The 22255-nt window shown below is 37.4% G+C and overlaps 2 protein-coding genes across 2 annotated transcripts in view; one reads left to right on the top strand and one right to left on the bottom strand.

The window, feature by feature from the left end:
* Positions 1 to 8978, bottom strand: part of elf1 (E74-like ETS transcription factor 1) — a 41583-nt gene extending 32605 nt beyond the window's left edge. Inside the window, exon 1 of the mRNA XM_084430800.1 lies at positions 8612 to 8978. The gene's annotated coding sequence lies outside the window, so the exon portion shown is untranslated. The remainder of the gene's footprint in view (positions 1 to 8611) is intronic.
* Positions 8979 to 10856: 1878 nt separating this feature from the next.
* taf7 (TAF7 RNA polymerase II, TATA box binding protein (TBP)-associated factor) lies at positions 10857 to 22162 on the top strand. Its single transcript, XM_084430511.1, has 13 exons — positions 10857 to 11158; positions 11351 to 11384; positions 12108 to 12184; positions 14200 to 14278; positions 14423 to 14556; positions 14684 to 14807; positions 14914 to 14972; positions 15449 to 15521; positions 15869 to 15979; positions 16057 to 16251; positions 20581 to 20693; positions 21211 to 21270; positions 21772 to 22162. The coding sequence occupies exons 2-13, from the start codon at positions 11366 to 11368 to the stop codon at positions 21814 to 21816; spliced, it is 1089 nt and encodes a 362-aa protein (XP_084286637.1). The 5' UTR covers positions 10857 to 11158; positions 11351 to 11365; the 3' UTR covers positions 21817 to 22162.
* Positions 22163 to 22255: the final 93 nt, after the last annotated feature.

The raw sequence follows: 22255 nt of genomic DNA, 5'->3' as shown, positions 1-22255 counted from the left end.
CAAATTAATGTCAATATGCCCATTCTGCCTTTAGGTTTCTTCACTCTATCTTTGTGCATATGCAGCCATAGCCTTTGTTGAGCATTTTTATCTGAGACAATCCAGCTGACAAACAGGAAGCCAGGGTCTGTGGCATGGCTCAAAGAAAAGCGCTGAAAAGCAGTGGGTTTTTGTCAACACACCATTTAGACGAGTAGGTAAATGAGACAGTGAATGCAAAGAGACAAATAGTAATTTAATTGACACTTTGCCAACTACAGCAGCGGTTAAGTTAGGGCTTACGAGCAGTGGCGTGCACCGGGGGGAGGGGCCGGGGGGGCTCAAGCCCCTGCCCCTGCCCCTTTTGTCTCAAAATGTATTGTGCCCCTCTCTGATAAATGTAAATAATTATTATTATTCAAATAAATATTATAATACATAACAATACACTTATACACCATTGCCACTAACAATCTTTTTTTTTTTGGCGGAGGTGAAGTGGTAGGCGGAGTTTCCTTTGCAGCGCTATGTACGCAGCAGTTCGCCGCGAGTCTTCAAACTGCACGGGCAGCAGGTAACATTAAGCTAATACGGAAAAGTTACATTTATCCTACCATGCTACTGTATAAGTCGCGGCAGCATGCGAGTTATGATTAACAATCATAAAAGTATAACTTAATTGCAGCCGCATTCTGAGTCTGACAATGTCATTAGTTTTTGTCCAAGGCCATAGCAAGTGTTATTAGCTTGGGGAAATAACGTTACATCTAGTGAAAGGACATTTTAAGTCCATGTCCAGCTCTAAATTGTAAGGAATTTATATCTTTGATTTCAAACTAAGTACACTTTACAATAAGGTTCATTTGTTTATTATTTATATTAACATTAACTAATCATGAGCAAAACATTTGTTAGGCTACTGTAGGCCTATTTGTTAATCTTAGTTAATAATAATACAACTTTTAATTGTGTGTTCATGTTATGTCACAGTCAGTGCATTAACTAATGTTAACAAATACAACTTTTGATTTGAATAATGTTTTAAATGCTGAAATTAATATTAACTAAGATTAATAAATGGTGTAGAAGTGCAGTTCATTATTAGTTCATGTTAACAAATTTAACTACTGAAACCTTATTGTAAAGTGTTACTGATTTCATGATAGCTAACACTTTAATGAATACATAGCCTACATAAAATTTATAACATCAACATAACTAAATATGAGTTCCTCATAATTACCTACTTGATGCTCTGTTTTGTTTGGTAAAGTAAATCATTTAGTAATATTATCATCATTTCCCTATTTTTGTTTGATGTGTTATGCATTCTAATTGTATCAACATCTTTTCATTGGTAATGAAGAGACGCTCTCTGACCTACTGCTGCTCTCCATTGAGCGAGATATTCCAAATAATTGTGAGGAAGTCATTAAAATATATAAAAACACAACAGACAGACGGGTACTGCTTTAAATACAGTTTTTAAGGTTTTTTTTTTTTTTTAAGTGCCCTTTTTGGTCCTTCTGCCCCTGCCCTTGAGGAGGTCTGTGCACGCCACTGCTTACGAGCAACTACTTGTCTCTTTCTGAAAAAATCTTAACTGTACCAATGAACGGTTGGGGAGTAAGAAAAAAGCAAAAAAGCAGTCAGGCCTTTTGGGTAACCTTCAGTCTCATGGGTGTGTTGTCAACTTGCTTAAGAAATGAAGCCAGTACATTATATATTGCATACACGCTGTACTTTACAGATAAAAGAGGATTACAAGGAAGCAAAAAAAAAGGTAAGAAAAGGGAGAAAAATAAATACCTTGGCTTAGATTGCTGGGGGGCCTATTATGTTCAATTCAGCATCAAGCATGTGATGGAAAATGTGTAAACACGTGGCAAGCACCTGTCCCTCTGTGCCAACAATGATATATAAACCGTCTGTGACACCAAGCGGGACACATCAAACAAGTCCAACAGGCTACACATCACTGCAATAAATGCACAAAGAGATGACATTTGCATATAATATTAGTGTTTTGCTAAAAATGGCAGTGGCACCAACAAAAAGATAAAAGAGTAAAATTGTCTATTGAAATATTTCTTATAACAACAATTATTTCATCTCAGTATCAGCTGATAAACTGTCCAATCCAGTATTACGGTCATTATCTACTAATTAAATGTATATGTTCAAGCCATAGATTGATAATATAATAATATTTAGTGCTGTCAAATCGATTAATCAATATATATATATACACACACATACACACATGTATTATATATATATATATACATATTATATAAACAAACTTTTATAATAGAGGCGATTAATCGCGATTTAACGATTTGACAGCAATAAATATAATATAATATAATATAATATAGGCCTAATATAATATAATATAATATAATATATGTGTATTTGTCTACAAATAAGACCTTGGATTGATTACACAGTGCGAGTAATTTACTTCAAACCACATTACAAGTAAATTGCAAAAGAAATGAATGAAGAAGAAAAAAACTTTGTCTGTATATGCTCTACAGAAAGTGTTGGGAGAATTCAATTGCCCTCACAGCAACCAGACCATGATCACATGCCTCTGCTGACAAAGTTCAAAGACACACCTTTCCTATAGAGCCTAAAAATAAAAACCAGCCCACTCGCCTTTACTAGCACTGCATGACTGAATCCAAGCTAAACACAGCCGAGCCACAAGAAGGCCTCATTTTCTGCTGTGTGCCTGTTTTAAAACGTAGATGGCACACTTTGGTTTTGCCCATATCCGGAGTGGATCTTTTTTTTCCTGTTACCTCCTGTAAATTTACTTCAAATGAATTGCTGACATAAAATGTAACTGTGGCTTGAGTACTCTCAGGAATGCTAATGTACACTCATTCCTAGGTTAAAGTTAATTTACTCTAACCAAATGACATTTTGTCTTGATATAAAACCTTTGATGTTTGTAAGGAGAACATCAAGTAAATTGTAAATTTACTCATTTTCAGTGATACAACAGAACTCCATTGTGCCACTTATAATATTACTTACATCAACTGTAAGATGTAAAACAGTGGCATAAGAGGACTGGTCCAAAAATAGGCATAGCCCTGAGATAATCGACAAAGACAAAGCACTTCTCAGGGCTGGTCGTGTTGTTTGTGAGAAACTAAGGTCAGGTGGTGACTGCTTCAAGAGGCTTTGTGCACAAAGAAAAGCCCTCCCTCCGTACCATCCTGGTTAAAAGCAGTCCTCAAAGGACCAAGGGGCAAGAGAAAAGGGCAGTGGAGCATTCTAATTAAATCCAGACAGAAGGAACATTAAGTCATTCCATGAGGAAGATGCTGAAGTCTTGTAACAACTGTGGTTTTAAATGGAGATAAACATGCCTGTACTATGTGCCTGAAAAACAAGGTTTTGCTGAGAAATTAGCCTTACCTACAATTTTTCACTACAAACATGCCCTTCTACAGTCCTGGGTGACCAGAATTCAGTTCATTGCGTGCTTCAATACACTGACAGAATAAAGGTTAATTGAATGCCACACCACAGTCCACAGGATTCCAAGGTAGAAGCCTTTGTAAATATGATTGTGGACCAAAAGATTACATCTGGTCAACCTTGAGTAATCCTGTCAGCTAAGAATGACAAGAAATGTGGAATTATGAATAGATACAACATTCCATGACTTCAGAAAGAAACGAGTGGATGTGAAGTGGGATAGGGGGAGTTTCAGAGGAAATTCCGCTACTGCACTAAGATGCTGAGTCATTCCTTCCATGATATGTGATAAAGTGTCCATGACTCTAGCAGGTAAATAAAGATACTCCCACTGAAGAAGAAACTAAGAACCCTCCATACTAGTTTTATACATTAACCTTAAGCTCCACAGACTCAAGATTTGTTATCAATGTAATTTAGCAAATTTCTAACTACTGGTTAGGTAATACGGGAAACATAATAGGCGGGAAGCAAGTTCATCGTCGTTTAGGCAAAAACAATTGTTTTTAGAATGTTTAGTTTTAGAACAATTTATAATTCTGAACAGTAAGAACAATTTAAAATTTCAAAATGAAAATTCTGTCATTATTTACTCACATTCAAGTTGTTCATCTGTGGAATACACATTTTTAAATGTGCACACATGCAAACAACATTTGAAAGCTATGGCTGAGGGCAAGATTATTTAAAATATTTCTTTTTGTGTACAACAGGGGGGGATCATTTTTGAACTGTCCTTTTAAAACGTATTTTGAAATCTGGATAGGTTGTTTGTGCTGGATACAGTTAACAAGATTACTACAATCAGGTATGTGAAAGGAAAATATAAGTTTACACCATTAATGGTGTAACAATGCCATCAAGACATCAATGTCTTCTTCATTATCTCTTTATGATATGAGAGAACTATTATTTGGTCTGCAGAAGAAAGTTTCTACCTCTTGCCAGATAGTATACGATCCTCACAAAACCTCAACCAATTAAACATTACTCAAAGAGCAAGGCCAACATTCCACACAGTTCAAATCACACATCTGTGGATGGAAAGTATTGACCAGAGCAAAGAGGGGTGAAAAAAACAATCTAACAACACAGAGACAGTTGACACTCTTTAAAATAAACTAATTCTTTATCAGTCTAACTCGTCATTTATCTCAGACTGTGAAAGTGCCTGTGCCTTTTACTCACATTATAGTGAAAACAGCACTATAATGTTAATGATGGTTGTGGGGTCTGTTTTAGAGCTTAAATGGTCAAATGATATGTTTTCTCTCTGAGGACCAGACACTGGAAAGCATTATGCTAGATGAATACCTAATGTCTCAATCTATTTAAATTATTTAAATCCAAGCCTGAGGGATGAAAGAAAGACCAATTGTTCTGAAATTGGCTTTTGAAATATAATCAAAATAAATAATTAAATAGCTACAAAGTACATGTTTTTTACTTTGATTGCTTTATTCTTTCCCTGTCTAGCGAGACAGTCGCTGAATGGACCTTTTACTGGACGGAGTCGCTCTGCCAATGGTGAGCAGTACTAACAGACTCCCATTTAACGTGCCGTGATACTTCACACATTAGACAGTTTTTACTCTCAAGTGTAAATCAGCTGGACGAATTAGTCACATCTGCCACTTTAATGGACCATCTAAATCTCAACATATACACAACATCTGACCTACGTCACTTCTTTCACACATTGACTTTTAATGAAAAACAAATGTTCTAATGTCATTTGAGGTCTACTGAAATAATGACGTTTTGGGACCTGAAAACATGAACGTAACTTCATTGATAGATAATAGGTAACTTATTGAAGATAATTGGCATTTTACAAAACTGTCTCTATATTAAAAATTCAGTCATTGTAATAAACTGTCACTGGAGAGCAAATCCAGCTCTTACCGACATCAGCCATCAGCAATAAGACGTGCCTGGCTAAAAAATACCCAAGCTTTCCATATTTCTCTTTCCTTAGTCAAAACAAAGGCAGTCGTCCTTGTATCTCTATGCTTAATGAGACTCCCACATATTTGGCTACTGCCACCTGTACAGCAAGGTTACAGCAGCATGACTTTCCTCTAACCTAAATATATCATTCTATTAATCTAATGTGAAAGAAAACAGGGGACAAGATTTCTTTCTAAATTAGTTATGCTAATTTGGTAAGGAGATGCATCAGGCGTCAAACCAAGATGACGATGTCATCCTCTTGAGTTATTAATAACTATTTCTCGACAGTAATTTATATAGGAAACAATACAAAAAGTCCCTAACTTCTCTATGTTTATTTTCTAATAAAAATGCTAAGACTTGAATAATTAACAGAGTGAAGGACAGCAACAACTTGGGGTATTCACTGAACTGTCTTAGTTTGTAATATTACAAACAGTGAAACTAATGACTAATAAGAAAATCCTGATTTGTGTCTATTTATTTAATCTAATGTGTCATCAGGGCAATGATTTTGTGTTCTGCGCAATTGATTTTTTTTTTTTTTAGCAATGTATATTTATACTTGCTGGAAATATTGATATTTTAAAACAAATGGGGTTAATATATTTTTTTTAAAGTTTACAAACTTTTTTATCGATATTTATTTTCTTGACAGTAGGAAATTACACGGATATAATGTAACACCACAATTTCATTTACTCACTTATTTGTCTTTAGTTTTCAACACATTTTCACTGTTGATTTCGATGTCAAAAATCATTTTTGCATTTTCAACAAAAAATGTTGTTGCTTGCCAACTGTAGCAAGCTTGATAACATTATTTTTGCAGGAATTTGCAACAACAATGGTGAATGCATCACAGAAAACCAAACCTGAGCAATAAATAAAAACGAATGTCCAGAATTAACCAATCGATTTCAGTGGCAGCGCTCAGGCCCAAAAAGCCAAGTGACATTTCTATCAATTGATCTTGGGTCATCCTTAGTGTTGTTGAGCTCAATATATGAACACCACCACCTTGTGGAAGCCTATGGACTTTACATTTCACCCACCCACTCTACAGAGACATAACATTTGTTTTGTTCTTGTCATTGTTCTAGAACTGAAATATTAGTCACAGTTTTGAGAAATTACTCAATAGACAATGTCAATACATTTTTGCACATGCTGTGTGTTTGGTGAAGTCTTTCCCACAGAAAAATGAGGTGTCATCTTATGCACATTGTCCTAGCACACTCCAGATATCTTTTGCTGATGCTTGTAGTCTGTCTGCAGAGGCGGCTCATGTTGCAGCAAGCTCTCAGCTGATGATGCCCTGGTGATGCAGTTCCTGGATGCCGAGTTTATAAAGACTGATGTCTTCAAATGTGGAGACAAATCAATAGCCAGCCCATTAAGTCATATCTCATGTGATTTTCTTTCTATATACCATCAGACCAAGAGCAGAGTGGAACGAGTTAGGTCAATCTGCCCTTTTAACTTTCCTTGACTTGGCTGCATATTCCAAGGTGGGCAGATGGGAGTCACTGTCATGGCCACATATTCCAGCACTGGGGATGTTCCCTACATAGAGGCTTCCCACATTCCTCTCATTGTCATTCTGGGTTATCTCAGCCACGTGCCTCATCTGCTAAAAGAAGCAGTAAGAGCATCTGAAAGCCCCTTTGTGCCTTCTGGCTCTCCAGTTCAAAGCCACAATAGGGTCATTGGGCATGAGTTCTGAGACAAAGTCATAAGGAGAAAAGGGGACTGTATTTCTAAAAGAAAAGAGTCAAGACAGCACCAACTGGGGTATATTTAGAGCCTCTCATTGAGGATAATTAGTTTCAGAAGACTGGAATTTCCAGCTATCTAAAGGCCTCTAGGGTGTGTGAGGGCTGGGGAGGGGGGATGTTGTAATGGGAGGGGTATCAGAACCAGCTGATAGCATTTCTGGATTAACCGAGCTGTCTAATATCACATACTCCCAAAGCAGGAGAAAACAAGCACTCCCTGACCTCAGCACCACCCAATGGCCGAATGCTGAGAACACTACAGCCAAAGAGATTCTTCAAAATGCATGTCTCACAGGGGAGCTTTGTATCCCCCCAAAAAAGTAAACATCTGGCAAACATTTAGACAAATAGACAATGGGTGAGACATCAAGCCACAAATAAAGAAAACAAATGAAGGAAAACTACCGTGGCAAATGAGTATGGGAGTCTCATCTGCACCAGCAGATGGATTTGATACTCTGTTACAATATGAAATTACACACGAATTGCTACATGTTGTAAGAAGCTAAGTTGGAAAAAGAACTAGGATTTGAGGTTCAAGGCACTTAAACCCTTTTTTAATAAATAAATTAACCTAACATCAAATACAAAAAAAAAAAGAAGAAGAAGATATATGTAAATAATTCACTATGTGACAAGACAATAATCTGCTAGAATATGTTTTACATAACAAGCTGATCACTAGGTTAGGCTATATCAGATAAACAGCACTTTTGCCCACACACATCAAGGGCATTTTATTCACTCTGTGGCATTTTTGCCCTAAGCCTTGGCTAATTTCTTATCCCGGTCACAAGTAGTGATAAAGACACAAAGACAAACCAGTTTTAAATATAAACATCCACAAATGAGAGCTGGTCTGGATGAAAACGCGGATGCACCACAAGCCCAAGCACTGAGGACTGGAAAACTGATTGTTCACACTCATGTGAAGCCCTTACTGTGTCTTGACCAGCGATGTCAGCCTGAGACAAGAGATTCTCACACTGAACCAGTCATTATGGTCACATGTCTGTAATCATGCTGGAACAACTCAGTGCACAGTTATGGGAGATGGGTACAACAACAGAGCAGTAGGTCATGCTATCCTAGGGGCTATTCAGATCAGAACGGTCATATAAGATCAGAATGATGACAACATGTTGGTTTAGTAGAATGTCAGCAAATCCAAGTGGCTTCCCCTAACCTGAATGAAATAAACAATGCTTGTAGGCTACATTCAAATACATTGCGCAGTCACCGTTACAATAAGAAGAACTTCTAAAAGACATCCTACATCTGAAACGCACCTATATGCTTTGAGAAATAACTTTAAAAAGTGCATAACAACTATAATATCTTAAGTAAAAGCTTTTGCAATTACATGAACAAGTTAGAGAGATGGTACACACTTTACAAACGCTTACCTTCATCTTAATGTGCCATCATTTACATGTTTCAAGGTTAATAAGTAAGTGATAGAAACACTTAGATCATTTCAGTGAAACAATCCCTGAGCAATCTGTCATCGTCCGAATCCTACTCCCCGATGCAGTCCAGTTAAATAGAAGTGACTTTATCCTCTTTGGCAAAGACAGAATCTTCTAAAAGCGCATTGTTTTTGAAGCTATGAGCAAGTTTCGTCGCTTTCTTTTGCTTAACATAAGGTTACACTGTTTTCAATGCGTGGGGAATTCCTTGCGCTCACATTTTCCCTCGAAAGCAATTGGTCCAGCGTTCCGCATCTACACTGCAGGCGAGCGACGCGTCAAACGCAAACGCTCCCATGTAATCAGTGAAGTGACGCGTCTTTCATGGTTGCAGATGGGATGGGTGACGTCGGCACCTTGTCGACCAATCAAAAATTTGTTTGTGTGAGCAGTGTTTACAGTTTTGCTCATTTTCATTGGGCTATGGGACGGCATAGACAAAAACATGAGAGACATCTCCAGTTGTTCCGTCAGTTAACATTTTATCAGCACCTTGCAATAAAACAATTTAATCCAGAGTAACATTGCACATATAATATCGGATACAGGCTACAAATTATTTGGGCTAAACTATACCCTAAAAAATATTGTCTTTGTTATGAGGCGATCTTTCTATGTTGGCTGAATACTGTCCTTGTCCCGCAGGTGAGTGAGCGTTAATTTGTTATATCGAACAAATTGAGACAGTCCCTTAACAACACTGCGCGTTAATTCGTGATGTCAAAAATTGCAGATGACCCCTAAAGGACACAGTCTGCCCCGCCCATTATCGGAATAGCCTGTTTGGGGAATTCAAGGGTAATAGTGATGTTTGTGGTCAGGGGATTTACTTATTTATACTTAATTTGATATATTGTGCTCAGACAGACTTTCAAAAGTAAAAATAAATAAATAAATAAAAATACCCTTTGGTTACACCTCCCTGGAATCGGTAGTACTCTCCCATTTCATTTTCAACATTTACAAAGATACAAACTACACATTTCCCATTTACTAGCACTGAGTTCATATTTTTGGACCATGATACATTTACCTATATTAACCACTTCATCTCTACCTTTTAACTATTCTGTTCATGAATATCTTTGGGATTTTACAGAATGAGTCAGAATAATTCCACATCTTTTGGAAGTAATGTTTAGCGAATTTCCCTTGAATTTTAGTAAAAACAAATAATGGTTACACTTTATTTGAAGGCGTCATTGGCACAGTGTAATTATATATTAAAGTAATGAGTAATATTAAGCAACTACATGTAGGCCTACTTACTATATAGTTAGGGTAGGATTATGATTTGGTTGAGGGTTAGTTGCATGTAATTATGCATAATTTATGGTAAGTACATGTAATATGTGTAACAAGGACACTGTAAATTAAAGTGTTACCAAAATAATAAATATATATATATATATATATATATATATATATATATATATATATATATATATATATATATATATATATATATATAAAAATCTAATTTAGACTTACTCAATTATCTTTTTAATAAATCTTTTTTTGTTGTTGTTATTTTAAACACAATTTACTGACCCTTATTTTTTAACTATACCCTACCTGCACTTTGTAGATAGTAATTCAGGCTTGTATTGTTATTGTTATAAAAAATAATAATAATAATAATAAAAAATTATCATCAGTGCAGTAAAAAAATATAGTGGTATATCTTTACCCACTCTTAATGATATTAAAACACGTAACACACATTAGTGACAAAAGATTGGTTACGTGGATATTTAATGAAATAATGTAACAGCAATTTTTTAAATAAATAATTGATTATAATTATTGCATTACACATTATTCTGCTTGAACGCCTCCAAGCAGTTAGCTGCTTTGTTTTTGTTTAATTATTAGCTGAATCATTTAGCTAATTATTTTCTCGAAATTTACACGTAAATTAAAACGGTACTTCCCATACCGGGAGTCGAACCCGGGCCGCCTGGGTGAAAACCAGGAATCCTAACCGCTAGACCATATGGGACGATGTATGTACAGCTGGTTTTTATGTACTCATTCATGTGAAATGCTCTAAACTTTCTGTGTTTTATATAACAACGGAATTATTATTACACTATAAAAGTTCACCGAAAAAAATACCATGTCACCACATTTTCAAGAAATTGTGTAAATAGACTTAAGCGGCCATGTTCTAGTGTAAGCCGGGTTTTCAATGTGTAGCTGCTTCTACACAACGATACAGCAGGTGGCGCTGAAGCGCAAACATGCTCTGAGCTTCCGCAAAACAGTTCATCGAGGCACAGTCATAATCATTAGTAGCCTACCATTTTAGCTTCTCTCTTACAAAATCCATCTTATAATTCATGATAACTTTACTATTGCAATAATTTTATGTTCTGGATATTTTAAAGAAACGAATCTTTTTTTAACATTTATTCCTATGTGATGCTATTATGAGATAGCCGGTATATGTAGCGTTAGCCTGTTAGCTTCTCGGTGGTCTAGGTGAGTATTTTTTATGAACACGCTCTTATTTGATTATACTTTTACCATTTGTCACCCTTGGATAATACTATTATTCCTTAAAAAGGGTTTACCTTCTTTTCAAAACCTTGTACATATTCTGCACACGTTTTATTAATTTGCACACTCCCTTGTCAGTATAAAACCATTGTCTTGTTTTCCCTTTCTGTGCAGAATTAGGAGGCAAAGATGACTTCAAAAACTAAAGGTATCATAATATACATGCATACATTCGTGAATTCACTCTATTTCTCTCTTCTACTAACACAAAAGTACCATGGTATTACTATGTTTTGAACAAGTAAAACTGTGCTGTCATGATAAGTAGCGTAGAACAGGGGTTTTCAATCTTTTAGGTGCCACGGACCCCATTATGATCATTCCCATGCAGGGGACCCTTATCCTAAAATGTAAAAGTTATATATTTTCAATTATATAGTCTAAATTAATACTCTGGAAAAACAATAATATTATAAATGTGTCTATTACGCTGCATTGTGTTTTTTTCTGTTCTCTGTTGTACTGTACTTTTAAATGTATTATTTTAATATTTTTTTTAATTTAATGTCAATTAAAATGTATTTATTATTTATTTACTAGCATTTATAATGATCACATATGCTTTTTATTATTTATATATTTTTTACATTGCTTTTCTCTAAACTTTTCCACGGACCCACTAGCACACTCTGTGGCCCCCTGCTGGTCCCCAGACACCCGTTTGAAAAACCCTGCCTTAAAATACCATGTGAATACCATGGTACATGATCTTGGTAATCCTGTACTACTACCGTGGTATATTCCAAAGCCCATGTTTTAACATTTTGTTCAGTAGGCTATAGTTTATTGTGTGAAGGCATCTACAAAACCCCATTATCCTCTTATAAATGTGAGCCAGTAAGTATTATTTCATGACCGTTATCTGTTTCAGTGGGAAAGGTAGGCTCCAAAAGCAAAGAAGATGCTCCTCATGAGCTGGAGAGTCAGTTTGTTCTGCGGCTTCCTCAGGTCAGTTTGTTTCTTCATTTACCGCACCTATATTAGTGAAAGCCAGTATTTAAAATCAGTGAGTAATGTACACACTCTCAGAACAATTACATTAAAAAATGCATCTGAATAATTGGTCACTTGAGAATGTTGTATGATACGAGTTGTAATTATGCATTTATAAGTACAGTAAATCAAGAACTATATGTTCAGTAACATACTTTACAATAAAGTTCCATTTTTAAACATTAGTTAACTACATAAATTAAGTAACATGAACTAACAATGAAAAATACTTCTAAAGCATTTTTTAATCTTATTTAATATTGATTTTTACATTTGCTAATACATATCAAAAGTTGTATCTGTTTATATTATTTAATGGCCCTGTGCTAAGAATGAACAGTGTAACGTTAACAACATTTAATATACTGCAACAAATGTATTGCTCATTGTTAGTTTACGTTAACTAATGAGAAAGAGCTGTAACTAATGGACCGTGTTGTAAAGTGTTACTAAATAATCATATAGACGCGTCATTCCAGTCAAGTCATACATGAAGGAACAAAGTTCTGCAGGGCTCTGTTGCTGTATTTACATGCAGACTGACCACAATTATCACAATGCTCACAGGACATTGTGGGAAACACTTTAACGGCTCTGATATACTCACGGCGAAGGTCTGTTTCCTTTGGAGTAAAAAGAAGTTTGAAATATGTGAGCAGTGGTAACGTTATTCTGTTAGCGAACATCCGACACCGCCCGCGCTACTGAGAGCGGTGTTTAAATGAAAGGTTAAAACCCTTTTAGTAACGGTGTTTAAACAACAAAACACATCCACTTGCACATATTTTACAATCGGAATATCAGATATTTCATGCTATAGCTGAAAAATATGTTAATATTTGAATAAAAAAGGAAAAATGAAATAAAAGCGGATCATCAGTCATTCAGTGGCTGCGGTGTCACGTGATACGTTCTAAATAACGGTCGCCTTGAAAAACTCATGCTTGGGGGTCCGCCAGAATATTTAAAATTTACGTGTGAAAAGGTTAAGGCTAAGTAAGCGGATAACCTCAACTTTCGGTTCCAAAACCTGAGGTAACTTTCAGAGTATGTAAGTAACGTTAGCCATAGCAACTTACTCTCTGAACATAACCTCCGGTGCAGGTTCTATTCCAGCCAGGGTTAAGTTTACTTCAGGTGTTCAGCGCATGCGTGCCTTATTGATGACGCTCCAGTGGGCGTGACAGATTGCGCACAATATTATAATAAAGCGCTATTAAAACAAGGTAATGTTACTCACACATCGTTGATCTGCATTCAGAGGTTTTTTTTTTTTTTTTTTTTCTTCAACAGGACATTTTCTATGCTATAATGTATTTCTATAATAAAAGACATATATTATATGATATATGAAAGAGCTTACCTTTCAAGCAATGTGGAAGCAAAATGACAAAACAAAAAAATAAACTTATACAGCCATGTTATCTTTGCAAGCACAGACTGTATTTAGTTTAATCAGTCTTTTTAATATATAATTAGCATCAAACAAACGATATAGTTCTTATTCACAGCGTTTAAAGATTATTAAAACGAAAAGATTGAAAAAGGATTGCACAACCACGAAATAGGTGGTGATATGCACTAAGTTTGTAAATCAGCATTTAACAAAAGAAGAAGAAAGTAGTAGTATGCCGCACTTTTTCTTAGCGTCCATTTCCATGGTGATTCATCGCTCTGTTGAGTCTGGTGTGTTAACCATGAACATACTCTACTTACTCCCGGACGTGTTTTTGGAACCAGCATACCTCAAATAAGCAAGGTTTGGTTTAATCAACCAAATCAGGGTATGTTTGACAGTAAGATAGCCTTGCTTTCTGGAATACCCCCCAGTACTGTTCAATCTAACAAAATAATGCCAGTCTGTAGAGTAAAAAAAAAAAACAACCTTTATTGATTTAATCTAAATTGATTTAAATTTGTGAACATTATAGGAATTGTTTGATTCAATGGCACGATGCTTTGTTTTTTAGGAGTATGCCTCTACAGTCAGACGGATCGCCCAGTCTAGCAGCATGAACATAAAAGACAGACTTTCTGTAGAGTTGCATGGTAAGCACTGCTGACAAAATTGAACAAAGAAACACTTTATTTACTTCAGCATATTACATTTTATAAAACTGATATTACAGTCTGTCATCAATTTATTTAGCAAAAATATTGCTCATGGAATTTGTTATATATATATATTCCTAGCTGATGGTCGCCATGGGATTGTACGTGTGGATCGTGTCCCTTTAGCATGTAAACTAGTGGATTTACCCTGCATTCTGGAGTCATTAAAGACGGTTGACAAAAAGACCCTGTATAAGACTGCTGATATCTGTCAGGTAAGATCTTTGTTGATAACCTTCGTAGGGTGTCTTGCATTACATTTCCCCTTTGCAGTCTCCTAATGAGCTTCAGCACATCTGCGAGGCCACATCTCTATTAATTCCTTTTGACTTTCTGTTTAAGATGCTGGTGTGCACGCTGGATGGAGACCTCTACCCTCCTCTAGAGGAGCCTACGGGTACTACAGACTCCAAAAGTAAAAAGAAAGACAAGGACAAAGACAAGAAATTTGTTTGGAACCATGGCAGTAAGTACCTCCCACTCTTGGTTTGGAGTGAATGTGGAGGAGACAGCCTATCAGTACTAGAATGATTCAAACTATTTAATGTCCAATTAAATCTGTCTCATTCCAGTTACCCTTCCTCTGAAGAACACAAGGAAGAGGCGGTTTAGGAAGACAGCGAAGAAGAAGGTAACCTCATTTGGTTTTCCTCTCGCATTTCCAGCTTCTGCCGTTGTTGTTTTTTTTCTCCTTAGGTTTTTTTTTTTTTGTGATGATTCTGCAATCCTTTACCAGTTCTAGTTAAGAAAAAATGTTTGCTCTTGCAGGAAAAAAGAAATGAATTAATGGTAAAAGCTAAGATTTACATATAAATAAAGCATTCCATCTTCATTTGCCACCAAGGTTTGCAGGAAAGCAATCTGGCTGTTCCTTTGATTGAAGTGACAGCAGGGGGGGTTAGTGGCAGGTTCTTCTCTCTGACTCTTGAATAAATCTCCGCTACGTTGCAGCTAGCTATTGACTTGGGTTCCTTTTTTAATCGCTAATGTGTTCTCTGGCATGCAGCCAGCCTCTACCGTTAGTACTATGTGTGCATCTGAATGCGTGCATGCAGTTTTTGAGGTTGTGTTCCTTAGGGCTGAATTCTAATCTGATTTATCCTGCAGTACATCGAGTCTCCTGATGTGGAAAAGGAGGTGAAGAGGCTCTTGAGCACAGACGCCGAAGCCGTCGGTGTTCGTATCCTTTATTTTTTGCTTTTGTTTACCTGTCATGTTTTGTTGGCGCAAACCCTGTGTCACAACAAATCTAGATGCTAATGTCATTACTAATGTTTGTTAAGTTACTGTCATACTTAGCCTTACCACCAGGTGGCAGACTTGCTCACAAATTAAATGGAGGGACTTGTGCAAGACTTTCAGTTGTTTAAGCTCAGCATTACAGGAAAAATGTGGCATGAGTCACATATAAATTTGTGGAGCTCAGCAGCACCAGTGGGTATAAAAAACAGAATAGGCCGGTGCCAAACCTAAGAGGATGAAAAGATAAAGGGATTATTGATATATGAACCTTGACACTGTGGTCAGGATGGGAGGTGATTGCTGAGGATGAGACCAAAGAACCTGACAACAGCTTATCACTGTCCAACCTGGAGTCTTCACCTGGAACCTCTGGACACAAGGGTCACGGCTCTTCAGGTGAATGATCTGAACACAAGTCTGTCTGCCTTATAGATATATCTTTCTCTGTCTAACATGGTTTTATCCTAATGTAGTTCAACATGACGAGCTACGCGAGATCTTCAACGACATCAGCAGCAGCAGCGAGGATGAGGACGAGGAGGGCGAACGGCACGAGGACGAAGACCTTAACATAATGGACACTGAAGATGACATGGTCAGGCAGCTCCACGAGAAACTGAACGAGACAGAGGGAGACAGAGACGAGAATGACCGAAACAGTCAGATCGGTAGGGATGGCGGTACACAAGTTGTCTGATCAATTACAGTGCATTGTCAGGACAGCAGCTCAAGCCCAATTTAAAACCACAATTCAGTATCACAGGCTGGCAGACCGGCAGGCAAACAAAAGCCGACCTAGATTAGCATTTGAATGATGAGCCTGCTGCGGTATTTAGGTCAGATGGGTGTACCGGTTGTCTGGTGGTGTTTTTACCGATGCCAGTAAGTGATAGACATGCCTGACCTTGACATCATCCCACACACATTGGCACTTAACCGGCAAAAATGAGCCATGCTGCTCAGAGCTCTGCCACTGTGTGTTTTGTTCACATATTCTTCAAAGGAAAAGGTTCAAGTTCACTTTATTTATATGGCACATTTACAACAGCCACTAGGCTGACCAAAGTGCCTTACAGAACAACCAGATAAATAATAAGAAAATAATACCTGCATAATAACACATAAAACACAAATAAAAGCAGCAAAGCTAAGAGCAACCTTAAAACCGGAGTAGCAAAACAGTATCAGACTCAAATATAGAATGGAAAGACAGGAGTGGCAAAACAGTATTAGACTCAAATATAAAATAGTAAAATCAACCTAAGAATAGAGATCAATACACTAAAGAAAACAGGTAGGATTTTAACAGAGACTTGAAGACAGACAGGGTTGGGGCCGTTCTAAGTTCCAGAGTCGAGGGAGGCCCTGCCACCACATTATGGAAGCAAAATAATGGCAAATATTTTTGAAACAAAAAAGCCTGTTGAATTGCACTACTTGAAAAAAATAGGCATTGCATTAAGCATGCTTGCATTTTAATGCATTGTATTTTTAGGGCTTGCATTTTTATGGGCTGAAATTCAACATGGTTGAATATTTAAGCTGTGAATATTTCAATTAAAAACATTTCAAACACATTTTCATTATTAAAAATTAAATAATCCATATTCACCTTTCATATTTCACTTCCAAAATATTCAAACTGGAAATACAACCTATAATATTCCACAGGCATTTTTCGGTCCATTTTATTTCGCTTCCACAAATTCAGTGGTTCAAATTCGACAGTAAATTCAACATTGACATCCAGGAACTGCCGGAAAAGCAGTAGATTGCCGAGAATACTCTCCATCTGCTGTTAGTCGACCTCACCAGCAGGTGGTACAAAAGCGCGTGTTGTTGACGAAGACCAGCAACATTTAGAGCAAGCCATTCATTCATACAACTCATTTACTGCAATGTAAGTGTATTTGTGATTATTATGACGGCGGTTGTATGTTAAATTCAGTGTCTTCACGGTTACTTTTCCTGTGTAGCCTTCATGCATCTTTCTCTACCGTGAACGAGATTATAATGTTATTCCCCGATGCGGATGTACAGATCCAATGTTACATTTTTGAGGTTGACATATATTTCTCTTGGTTGTTTAGTTGCCTTTTTTTGGAAATAGGCTCATTTTACAACTCCCCCAGAGTTAAACAGTTGAGTTTTACCGTTTTCGAATCCATTCAGCCGAACTCCGGGTCTGGCGGTACCACTTTTAGCATAGCTTAGCATAGATCATTGAATCGGACAGGGCCATTAGCATCTCTCTCAAAAAAATGACCAAAGAGTTTCGATATTTTTCCTCTTTAAAACTTGACTCTTCTGTAGTTACATCGTGTACTAAGACCTACGGAAAATGTAAAGTTGCGATTTTCTAGGCTGATATGGCTAGGAACTATACTCTCATTCCTGCGTAATAATCAAGAAACTTTGCTGCCGTACCATGAAACGCAGCGCCTGAAAATAGGTCTAATAGGTTAGACAAACTTAGTCCCGGTCACGTTGGAAGTTACCGAGCTGGGGACTATTTTCAGGCGCTGCGTCATATCATTACGCCTGCTAGAAGGAGCCAAAATAGAGCCCTGTGGAAGACCACAGGTCAGAGGTGCCATGGAGCTGGAGAAATTACCCATCTTTACTAAAAACTCAGACAGGTATGACTGAAACTATGTCAGAACAGAAGCTTTTATACCCACCCAAGACTGTAGTCTAGATAGAGTCGGGTGGTCAATGGTATCAAAAGCTGCCGAAAGATCTAAGAGAACAAGAACCACAGTATCTCCGGAATCATTGGAGAGATAAATATCATTTAACACTCTCAGGAGGGCGGAGATTAAAAAAACCTCATACAATTATTTGATTTGAGTTGATCCAGCACAATTTTCGCCAATAGCTTAGAAATGAAAGGTAAGACAGAGATAGGCCGATTTTGTTTTTAAACAGAAGGATCTAGTGAAGGCTTCTTGAGCAGAGGAGTGACCGTAGCCTCTTTAAGATTGGCAGGAACAGAGTCCGCTTTGAGACACTTGTTGATAAGAGATACCATACCTGGACCAACCGAATCAATGATTAATTAAAAAAATCTAGGGTGAATGATATCATTAGGACAAAATGAAGGTTTGAGCTTGACAGACGTCCTTCAGTGTCTGGAGGTTGATCAAAAACCAGAAGTAGGTGTCAAGAAGTTTTATTTTTTATTTTTTTTATTTCAAGCATACAATGAAAAAGTGTACAATATGTACAACATAAGACAATAATCGAAAAAAACACTGATGATCAAACAATAAAATTCACCGCTGCTTGAAAAGGAGTGGGATGAAGTTTAATACTTGTTAATTCCCACCCCCTCTTTCAAACTCTTAATACATTAGTTTTACTCTTAATACATAAGATTGGGGGGACAGTTTAATTAGGGCAGACACTAAGTCTTAAGTTAGTGATTTTGTTAATAAAAAAGTCTTCACATAGAGCATCTGAGGCAACAGACAATGTGTTAACAGATGGATTTACAACAGACTGAATGACTGAAAACAGAACCTTTGGGTTAGAGTGATTGGATTCAGTTAAGTTAGAAAAATAAGCAGCTTTCGCAGACTTAGCAGCATTCTGGTATGATGTTAGAGAGTCTTTGAACATTTGGAATGAGACAAGTAGCCTGTCCCGTTTCCATTTGCGTTCAGCCTTTCTACAAATTTGTCTTTGGTGACGAGTGTTAGAGTTTTGCCACAGTTCAGATTTTGGTTTGCACTTGTGAGGCTTAAGGGGAGCAGTCACATTTGAGAGATATTTAAAAAATGTTTAATCCCACCCCTGTGTCCATTCGGACGAGGAGAGTTAAAAAATGTACAGTCAGCTGGAACCAGTTCTGAGAAGGGTGTTAAATCACCAACCTTTATCCAGGATTCTGTGATGAACATAAAATCCAGGTTATGAGATGAGTATTAGTCATTTAATAAAAAGGTCTTATTCACCACTGAGCGGGCGTTTATTAATGCCATCTTAGGCGGCGGAATAGTGACAGGAGATGAAGACGCTGTTCTCAGTGAGCGCAGATTTTCATGATTAACTCCTTGTCGCCGGGAGCAGAGGTCAGCTCTGTGGAGATCAGCCCGAGCGACAGGACTCGGGTCTAGGGGAAAAACAGGACCGCACCGGTAAACCGCATCCAGCGGGAGCGAAGAATTTGAGTGAATACCAGCTCGTTAATGAGCCCTCAGTTTCGCGATGTATCCTCCGTGGATTCCTCGTTTCCTCCTTTGCTTTCTCTGCGAGATGTTGAGCGGATACCGTGCGGGATGATCGTTCTGAGCGACTCGTAGGATTTGTAGAAGGGGCAGTCCATGCCCAAGGTGTGAGAGTTTGTGAACGGGTCTACAACAGAGACGCCGATGTCTAGGAGAGCTTGACGGTCGTATACTAGAAGCGTACAGCAGGTTAAAGACACAGCAGACAACCAGAGAAGAAAACACGAGAGCAACAGACGGCAAGCCAAACACACAGGTGCCATCTTGGAACCAAGTGCTCAAGGATCTACAATAATCACCTTCAATTATCATTTAGCTAGACATCTTGTTTCAGTATAGCACGAGACACTTTTTTCTTGATAAATGATATCGCATCCATTATAAATGGTATGTGTTATAAATGCTTTGTTTTACAATGCAAGTCAAGTACCGCATGTCCGCATTCGTCAAGATTATTTCAGATATGATAAATAATCAGTCAATTCTTATAGGATAACCACAAAGGTGTTTTCTCATATGTAGTTGTATAAGCCTTTTTGAATTCTCAGTCTCTGAGAGTGCTGAACATAAGAGGTGCCATTTAGTATTTATGCAGGGTTGTGCGGTTAGAGTGTGAAGGATTCACCGATAATTGGAACCTTAGATTACATGAGCATTTGCAGATTAACTAGCTCTCAAAGGTAAAAGAGTGCTCAATATGACATCAGGGCCTGTGACTAAACTGATTGCATGTTAACTAGGGCTCATGTATCTCTATTTGATCTACAGTTATGGAGTACCAGGTGCAGATCAACAATTTGAAGGCCAGGCTCCAGGAAACCCGTGCCCGCAAGAAGCAACAGGAGAAATTGATCATGGAGGTGGAAAATCAAGCTCTGAGGGTGAGTTTTCGTTTACCTGCACTAAATGATGGAGCGTTCCACTTTCTCTGGCATGCTACATCATGTAAACGCATAGCCTTGGTGACACTGTTTTTGTGCAGTACAGCTCTTTAAAATGGCCTTGAATAAATCCAAAGAAAGCAAGTTTTTCTGCCATAATTTTAAGGCATAAATATTGCATGTCTGCCTTTGGCTGCTTTTACATAACTCACCAAAAAAGCTCAGAATTCATTGCTCTGGCAACTGCTCCATTTGGAGGATTTAGACACTGCGAAACGGGGTCAAATGTGTGGTTTAACAGTGTCACTTCGGTTAAACTGTGTGCACTAAGCTATCTGTATTTGTCCGCGGTCATTACAGTCACAGCGGACAGGGAAAGGTCATGCACGTCTGAGCTCCATTCACAGGGTCATAATTCACATAGATCTTTGTACAAGCAGTTAAGACATTTACAAACGGCTAGCATCAAAACAGCATACTGTCAGCTAGATAAAGTCTCTTTGCTTCTCCCCGACAGGATCGCTTCCAGGGTGCTTTGAATGGAATGATTCATCAAGAGGAACAAGAGATGGAACAGGTGAGCTTGCATACGTATTACGTACCCAAAACCTGCATGCTTTTGAAACGAGTTCTAAATATTTGTTAGATTAATCGCGATTTGAATGTTCTCAATATGGATTCTTTACCATTTTGACCAGTGCATTGTGATTCACAAACAAATGACTCTTATGAACCAGTTCTTTTTAGTGAATCGAAAACATGAAGCATGCACAATCAGTGACTTATTCCCATTGAGCTTAGTGTGTTTACTTTCCATATCTAATATTGGCGAGTAAAAGATCTTGATAAATATACATGCTTTGCTTTTTTGTTTGTTTATTTCTTTTTTATTATTATATGTAATTTTTTTAGTAACCCTTGGCCAATGTCAGTTTCTTCTGTCACTGTTTCGTCCTAAACTGACAAATGGCCTACTGGAAAAAGTAACAACGTTGGAGGTGTTGTTGAACATATTGCACTTAGCCTTCAATTATACCCCTACTGCTAGCCATCCATCACTGCTATTCTGTTCCAACAGCTGGCCTCCCTTCAAGAACAGCTGGACTCACTGATCGAGAAGTGATGCTCACGATTGCCAAGATACTGCAATACAAAGACTATGACCAGAGGCGACTACTGAACACATGACAGATTTTACTCTACTGCATGTATTAGCTGAATTTAAACATCTCATTTGTGTTGTGAGACTCTAAAATAGTTATCAATATATTTGACTGATGTCTCATCACAAAAGTTTCTTTGATTTCTCAAATAAGATTGTGTATTTATACTTTTTTCATGTTGGATACACTATAAACATTTTTTAGTTAACTGCAGTATTTCAAATAAATTCATATTTGAAATAAAGTTTTGTTCTTCTGGCGAGTTTCTTCTGCTCAGCAGAGGTCAATAAACTGGAAAATCATACTAGAGACTTCCAGATCATTCTGTCTGCAGTAGTTCCCACTGAATTATATTAGCAAACTCCTGGGATTACTGAACTCTATTGCCTTCTAGAATGA

Source organism: Rutilus rutilus, assembly GCF_951802725.1.
Source record: "Rutilus rutilus genome assembly, chromosome: 14".
Classification (NCBI taxonomy): Eukaryota; Metazoa; Chordata; class Actinopteri; order Cypriniformes; family Leuciscidae; genus Rutilus; species Rutilus rutilus.
This window is presented reverse-complemented; position numbering and strand designations above follow the sequence as displayed.

Bases quoted from the DNA above. Each gene is read 5' to 3' on its own strand.
- taf7 (XM_084430511.1), top strand. The intron at 16,252-20,580 runs GTAGGGATGGCG...TTTGATCTACAG, and splicing joins TGACCGAAACAGTCAGATCG to TTATGGAGTACCAGGTGCAG. The intron at 20,694-21,210 runs GTGAGTTTTCGT...TCTCCCCGACAG, and splicing joins TGGAAAATCAAGCTCTGAGG to GATCGCTTCCAGGGTGCTTT.